This window comes from Rana temporaria, chromosome 1 (assembly GCF_905171775.1).
Source record: "Rana temporaria chromosome 1, aRanTem1.1, whole genome shotgun sequence".
Lineage (NCBI taxonomy): Eukaryota > Metazoa > Chordata > Amphibia > Anura > Ranidae > Rana > Rana temporaria.
Genome location: NC_053489.1, coordinates 490,346,547 through 490,354,871, shown reverse-complemented (window position 1 = coordinate 490,354,871; position 8,325 = coordinate 490,346,547). Strand labels below are relative to the sequence as shown.

The following is an 8,325-nucleotide window of genomic DNA, read 5'->3' as shown; positions in this document are numbered from 1 at the left end:
CACCTGTGTACAGAGACACAAGGGATTGGTGTGCCCTCACTTGTGTACAGAGAGGTGAGTGATTGGTGTGTCCTCACCTGTGTACAGAGAGATGAGGTAGTGGTGTGCCCTCACCTGTGTACAGAGAGATGAGGTAGTGGTGTGCCCTCACCTGTGTAGAGAGATGAGGGATTAGTGCACCCTCACCTGTGTACAGAGAGATGAGATAGTGTTGTGCCCTCACCTGTGTACAGAGAGATGAAGGATTGGTGTGTCCTCACCTGTATAGAGAGATGAGGGATTGGTGTGCCCTCACCTGTGTAGAGAGGTGAGGGATTGGTGTGCCCTCACCTGTGTAGAGATGAGGAATTGGTGTGCCCCAACTGTGTAGAGAGGTGAGGGATTGGTGTGCCCTCACCTGTGTAGAGATGAGGAATTGGTGTGCCCCACCTGTGTACAGAGAGATGAGGTAGTGGTGTGCCTTCACCTGTGTAGAGAATTTAGGGATTGGTGTGCCCCCATCTGTGTACAAAAAGATGAGGTAGTGGTGTGCCCTCACCTGTGCACAGAGAGATGAGGGATTGGTGTCTCATCTGTGTAGAGAGGTGAGGGATTAGTGTGCCCCACCTGTGTACAGAGAGATGGGGCAGTGGTGTGCCCTCACCTGTGTACAGAGAGATGAGGTAGTGGTGTGCCTTCTCCTATGTAGAGAGATTAGGGATTGGTATGCCCTCACCTGTGTACAGAGAGATGAGGAATTGGTGTGCCCTCACCTGTGTACAGCGAGGTGAGGGATTGGTGTGTCCTCACCTGTGTACAGAGAGATGAGGTAGTGGTGTGCCTTCTCCTGTGTAGAGAGATTAGGGATTGGTGTGCCCTCACCTGTGTACAGAGAGATGGGGAATTGGTGTGCCCTCACCTGTGTACAGCGAGGTGAGGGATTGGTGTGTCCTCACCTGTGTACAGAGAGATGAGGTAGTGGTGTGCCCTCACCTGTGTACAGAGAGGTGAGGGATTGGTGTGCCCTCACCTGTGTACAGAGAGGTGAGTTTGTGGTGTGCCCTCACCTGTGCACAGAGAGGTGATGGATTGGTGTGCCCTCACCTGTGTACAGAGAGATGAGGGATTGTGTGCCCTCACCTGTGTACAGAGAGATGAAGGATTGGTGTGCCCTCACCTGTGTACAGAGAGATGAGGGATTGGTATGCCCTCGCCTGTGTAGAGATGACAGATTGGTGTGCCCTCACCTGTGTAGATATGGGGGATTGTTGTGCGCTCACCTGTGTAGAGAGATTGGTGTGCCCTTACCTGTGTAGAGATGAGGGATTGGTATGCCCTCACCTGTGTAGAGATGAGATTGGTGTGCCCTCACCTGTATACAGAGAGGTGAGGTAGTGGTGTGCCCTCTCCTGTGTACAGAGAGGTGAGGTAGTAGTGTGCCCTTACCTGTGTACAGACAGATGAGGGATTGGCGTGCCCTCACCTGTGTACAGAGATGAGGGATTGGTGTGCCCTCGCCTGTGTAGAGGGATTAGGGATTGGTGTGCCCTCACCTGTGTCGAGATGGTGTGCCCTCACCTGTGTACAGTAGGTATCAGGGGGCAGGGAGGAAGTGAGCACAGTCTCTCCAGTGTCTCACTATCCCCCAGTGTCTCTCTATCACACCCCCAGTCACACCGAGACATGCCTGCCCCCAGCTGACTCTCCGCTAACAGGAAGCGCCTCCACCACAACAATTGCCTTCCCCAACAATCAGCAAGTTGTAAGCGAGGGCGTCGTTTGGCTGGCAGAGCCGTGTCCTCCTCCTCCCCCTCCTCCTGACATGGCTCACACACACACCATGGAGGGCACCAGCCGCCCGCTACCCCCGGACCAGGAGGGCATCGAGTCGTGGCTGGACGACCACCTGGACTTCACTCACTCCTACTTCGTGCGGAAAGGGACGAGGTGAGGAGGAGCGGGCTGGGATGGGATAGGGGTGGTGGGTAGTCTGTATAGCCGGGGATAGTGGACACAGGTGAGAGCCGACCATAGGGCTCCAGTGATGGGAGGACGGAGCCCGCCCATTGTCCTCCGCAGTGTCCGGGGACCTGTCCCTTCCTCTCTCCGGGGTGGGTCCGACCACACTGTCAGCATTGTCTGGGCTCCCCCCACCCCCGTCCTGTGCTTTCTCTGCCTCACTCCGGACTATGTGGCAGGGGAAAGCCTCTGCTATGCCTGAGCCGGGGGACAACCCGGGGGCCCAGCCTAACTCCTGGGGCCACACAGCACTGCTCACTGCCGACAGCGACTCGCTCACTCTACAGTAAGTGCCCCGCCACTGTGAGTACCTACCTCTGCGCCTCTGATCAGGGAATGGGAGAGAAGAGGAACTTCTACCCATCTCCTCCTTGCTGCAACTAGTCCACTGTCACTGCAACTTTGCTGCTGTTACTGCGTCTATCTCTACTGTCACTGCAACTTCGCTGCAGTTACTTCATGTATCTCTACTGTCACTGCAACTTCGCTGCTGTTACTGCATGTATCTCTACTGTCACTGCAACTTCGCTGCTGTTACTGCATGTATCTCTACTGTCACTGCAACTTCGCTGCTGTTACTGCATGTATCTCTACTGTCACTGCAACTTCCCTGCTGTTACTGCATGTATCTTTACTGTCACTGCAACTTCGCTACTGTTACTGCATGCCTCTCTACTTTCACTGCAACTTCGCTACTGTTACTGCATGTATCTCTACTGTCACTGCAACTTCGCTACTGTTACTGCATGTATCTCTACTGTCACTGCAACTTCGCTGCTGTTACTGCATGTATCTCTACTGTCACTGTAACTTCGCTGCTGTTACTGCATGTATCTCTACTGTCACTGCAACCTCGCTGATGTTACTGCATGTATCTCTACTGTCACTGCAACTTCCCTACTGTCACTACATGTATCTCTACTGTCGCTGCAACTTCGCTGCTGTTACTGCATGTATCTCTACTGTCACTGCAACTTCGCTGCTGTTACTGCATGCCTCTCTACTGTCACTGCAACTTCGCTGCTGTTACTGCATGCCTCTCTACTGTCACTGCAATTTCGCTACTGTTAATGCATGTATCTTTACTGTCACTGCAACTTCGCTGCTGTTACTGCATGCCTCTCTACTGTCTCTGCAACTTCGCTGCTGTTACTGCATGTATCTCTACTGTCACTGCAACTTCGCTGCTGTTACTGCATGTATCTCTACTGTCACTGCAACTTCCCTGCTGTTACTGCATGCCTCTCTACTGTCACTGCAACTTCCCTACTGTTACTGCATGTATCTCTACTGTCACTGCAACTTCCCTGCTGTTACTGCATGCCTCTCTACTGTCACTGCAACTTCCCTACTGTTACTGCATGTATCTCTACTGTCACTGCAACTTTGCTACTGTTACTGCATGTATCTCTACTGTCACTGCAACTTTGCTACTGTTACTGCATGTATCTCTACTGTCACTGCAACTTCCCTGCTGTTACTGCATGTATCTCTACTGTCACTGCAACTTCCCTGCTGTTACTGCATGTATCTCTACTGTCACTGCAACTTCCCTGCTGTTACTGCATGTATCTCTACTGTCACTGCAACTTTGCTGCTGTTACTGCATGTATCTCTACTGTCACTGCAACTTTGCTACTGTTACTGCATGTATCTCTACTGTCACTGCAACTCCTCTACTGTCACTATATGCCTCTCTACTGTCACTGCAACTTCGCTACTGTCACTGCATGCATCTCCACTGTCTCTGCAACTCCTCTACTGTCACTACATGCCTCTCTACTGTCACACAACTCCTCTATTGTCACTGCAACTCTTCTACTGTCACTGCAACTCTTCTACTGTCACTGCAACGCTTCTACTGTCACTGCAACTCCTCTATTGTCACTGCAACTTCACCACTGTCTCTGAAACTCCTCTTCTGTCACTGCAACTCCTCCACTGTCACTGAAACGCTGTTACTGTCACTGCATGCATCTCTCCTGTCACTGAAACTTTGCTACTATCACTGCAACTTCTCTACTGTCACTGCATGCATTTCTACTTTCACCGCAACTCCTCTACTGTCACTGCAACTCTACTACTGTCACTGCAACTCCTCTATTGTCACTGCAACTATTCCACTGTCACTACAACTCCTCTACTGTCACTGCAACTCTACTACTATTACTGCATGCATTTCTACTGTCACTGCAACTCCTCTATTGTCACTGTATGCCTCTCTACTGTCACTGAAACTCTGCTACTGTCACTACATACATCTCTCCTGTCACTGCAACTCTACTTACTGTCATTGTAACTCTACCACTGTCACTGCAACTCCTTTACTGTCACTGCAACTCTTCTGCTGTCACTGCATGCCTCTCTACTGTCACTGAAACTCTACTACTGTCACTGCAATGCCTTTATTGTCACTGCAACGCCTCCACTGTCACTGCAACTCCTCTACTGTCACTATAACTCTACTATGGTAACTGTGACTCTACTACTGTCACTATAACTCCTCTATTGTCACTGCAACTCCTCTACTGTCACAGCATGCCTCTCTACTGTCACTGCAACTCTACTACTGTAACTGCAACTCTATTATTGCCGCTGCAACTCCTATACTGTCACTTCAACTCCTCTACTGTTTCTACATGCCTCTCTACTGTCACTGAAACTCCTGTATTGTCACTGCAACTCCTCCACTGTCACTGCAACGCTGCTGCTTTCACTGCATGCCTCTCTACTATAACCACAACTCTACTACTGCCACTGCAACTCCTTTATTGTCACTGCAATGTCTCCACTGTCACTGCAACTTCTCTACTGTCATTACAACTCTACTATGGTAACTGTGACTCTACTACGGTCACTTCAACTCCTCTATTGTAACTGCATGCCTCTCTACTGTCACTGCAACTCTACTATTGCCACTGCAACTCCTATACTGTCACTGCATGCCTCTCTACTGTCACTGCAACTCCTCTACTGTCACTGCAACTCCTATATTGCCACTGCAACTCCTCTACTGTCACTGCAACTCCACGGTCACTTCATGCCTCTCTACTGTCATTGCAACTCCTCTACTGTCATTACATGCTTTTCTACTGTCACTGCAATTCCTCTACTGTTACTAAATGCTTTTCTACTGTCACTGCATGCCTCTCTACTGTCACTGCAACTCCTCTACTGTCACTTCATGCTTCTCTACTGTCACTGCAACTCCTCTACTGTCACTACATGCATCTCTACTGTCACTGCAACTCCTCTACTGTCACTACATGCATCTCTACTGTCACTACATGCATCTCTACTGTCACTGCAACTCCGCTACTGTCACTGGATGCTTCTCTACAGTCACTGCAACTCTGATACTGTCACTGCATACCTCTCACTGCACCTTCTCTACTGTCATTGCATGCTTCTCTACTGTTACTGCGTGCCTCTCTACATCTCAGCTCATCATCGACTTCTACTGACAGAGAGAGACAGAGAAAGTTAAATGGGGAAATATAGAAAAAGAGAGGGAGAGAGAGTGAGTGTGTGTGAAAGTGGAATGAGGGAAAGTGTAAGAGAGAAAGAGAAAGTGTGAGAGATGGTAAGATAGAGAGTGTGAGAGAAGAAAGGTGGAGAGAGGAAGAGAACGAGAGAGTGTGAGAGATAGAAAGATGGAGAGAAAGAGAGTGAGAGAGAAGAAAGATGGAGAGAGGAAGAGAAAGAGAGTGTGAGAGATAGAAAGATAGAGAGAAAGAGAGTGAGAGAGAAGAAAGATGGAGAGAGGAAGAGAAAGAGAGTGTGAGAGATAGAAAGAAATAAAGATAGAGAGATAGAAAGATGGAGAGAAAGAGAGAGTGTAAGATATAGAAAGATGGAGAGATAGAGAGAGTTTGAGAGATAGAAAGAGAGAGTGTGAGATATAGAGAGTTTGAGAGATAGAAAGAGAGTTTGAGAGATAGAAAGATGGAGAGAAAGAGAGAGTGTGAGATATAGAAAGATAGAGAGAGGAAGAGAAAGAGAGAGTGTGAGTTATAGAAAGATGGAGAGATAGAGAGAGTTTGAGAGATAGAAAGAGAGAGTGTGAGATATAGAAAGATGGAGAGATAGAAAGAGAGTTTGAGAGATAGAAAGATGGAGAGATAGAGAGATAGAAAGAGAGAGTTTGAGAGATAGAAAAATGGAGAGAAAGAGAGAGTGTGAGATATAGAAAGATGGAGAGAGGAAGAGAAAGAGAGAGTGTGAGAAATAGAAATATGGAGAGAGGAAGAGAAAGAGAGAGTGTAAGAGATGGTAAGATGGTGAAGGAGATAGATAGAAAGAGAGAGGAAGCGAGAAAAGGGGGAGATAAAGAGAAAGATAAAAAGATAGAGATAAAGTGATACCATGAATACATAGAGAGGAATAGATGGATAGATAGATAGAGAAAGAGATGATATAGATCGATAGATAGACACGGATAGATAGATAGATAGATAGATAGATAGATAGAGAAAGAGATGATATAGATCGATAGATAGACACGGATAGATAGATAGATAGATAGATAGATAGATAGATAGATAGATAGACATAGATAAATAAATAGATAGACATAGATAAATAGATAGATAGACATAGATAAATTGATAGATAGACATAGATAAATAGATAGACATATATAAATAGATAGACTTGGATAATAGATAGATAAATTGTGCATTTGAAGAGTTTATTCTGATGCTTTTACTGCTGAAGTCCGTCTTCTCCTTGCTTCCAGCCTTCGCTCTGTCACTAGGGATGAGATAGATGCTGTAGATAAATAGATGGATAGAGTAGATTGATCAGTCTGTGGATTTGAGTGGATTTGCAGAGTTTCCTCTGCTGTTGAGCTCCATAGAAGTGTTGTGATCAGACATTATGACATTGTGTCCTAATAAGGAGAGGAAAGTGAGTTGGGCTATGCTTTGTTTCCATGTCCCCGCACAAGAAGCGCTCTCTCCTTCTCACTGCCTGCACAGGGAAGTCACTGAGGAAGGGATTGCTCCAGGACTCCAATAATATAAATAACATGTGTGCATGGCCTGCTTCAAAAACACCTTTTGATTGTCATTAAAACTCAGAATAATAATCTGAACACGCTGCCAACATTTCACTTGTAACTATGCAACAAATATGTAACAGATTAACTGCTGGATACAAGTCGTTCCCAGCCAGGAATGGCAGTATACTCCTGTTGTTTTCTGAAGGTTACACACCGAACATTGTAACATTGCTCATAGCAAGACAAAATCCCAGCCCTGGTTGGAGATACCCAACAACATTGATAAAAGAGCTTTTGTAAAGACTTTTTGGAAAAATCAGTCTGATGAATCTGAAGTTACTTTGCTATTTATAATGCATATTAGAAAGTGTTTTTAACTTTTCAGTGTAGCATTGTGTTGGCGATAACTAGATATATTTTTACCAGAGCGCAGTGACTTCGGAAATGTCACATTTGAGCCTGAGTGTCCTTTTTGGGGCCACGGGTGATTGAGAGCAATCAATGCACTCCATCTCCCCAGGCAGTAACAGATTTTGGAAGAGACAGCTAATGGTTTTTAAATTGTTCGGCAAAAGCTTCTGTTCTCTTGCTCATCTGCAAAAAGCAAAAACATGCACAGATCATTTTGCATGCCTGTGTAGCCTGTGAGATGAAAGATCCGATTGTCGGAGAGATTGCTCAGACAAGATCAGATTAATTATTGACTAACATTAGTAAAGCAGCCGTCTAAACCACCTGCTTCCCTAAAACCATCTGTGCCAGGCTCCTATACTACCTCTAAACATATGGAAAACATCCTATTGAGTTTCATAGTGCATCCCCTACTATTCCTGAAGGAGAAGTCAGCACATGTTTTTATATCTATCATGAGCAATGCTGTGCACATAGGAAAGAGGCATATTGGAAAATACATTATTATTATATTTATTATTATTAATATTATTATGTGTTCCTTAGGTTGGTGACACAAAGGCAGCAGCAAATCATCAGCTGCAGGATTGCTGAAAAAAGGGGTTGCCTATGTGTCCCTATGGAATTGCTGTCTCTGTAGCCAGATGCAGAGAGATGTTGCGACATCTTGCTGCCTCAGCTACGGAGGGATTGATTCCATGGAGACAAACAGGCAGACTCTTAGCGATCCTGCCACAGGCAATTTTGATAAATTGGCAGCAGAAGTATTGCTAGCAGCAGGGTCGTCCTAATGTCATCAGCCTAAAAGGTTAGAGCCACAATGAAAAATACAAAATTTGTATGATTATGATAATTTATTATTATTAGTAGTAGTAGTAATAGTAGTATGTGGTCCTTGAAGAGTACAAGCATAT

At 46.2% G+C, this 8,325-nt stretch overlaps 1 protein-coding gene across 3 annotated transcripts in view; it reads left to right on the top strand.

Annotated features, from left to right (window-relative positions):
- Positions 1-1,677: 1,677 nt before the first annotated feature.
- PDE5A (phosphodiesterase 5A) overlaps positions 1,678-8,325 on the top strand; it is a 202,082-nt gene continuing 195,434 nt past the window's right edge. The window contains exon 1 of one of the 3 annotated variants that reach the window (XM_040330226.1): positions 1,678-1,926. In XM_040330226.1, the coding sequence (XP_040186160.1) occupies positions 1,802-1,926 (125 nt within the window). In that variant the 5' untranslated portion in view covers positions 1,678-1,801. Of the gene's footprint in view, positions 1,927-1,978; positions 2,285-8,325 lie in introns of those variants that run through there. The other 2 variants (XM_040330209.1, XM_040330218.1) reach the window with 2 other exon arrangements.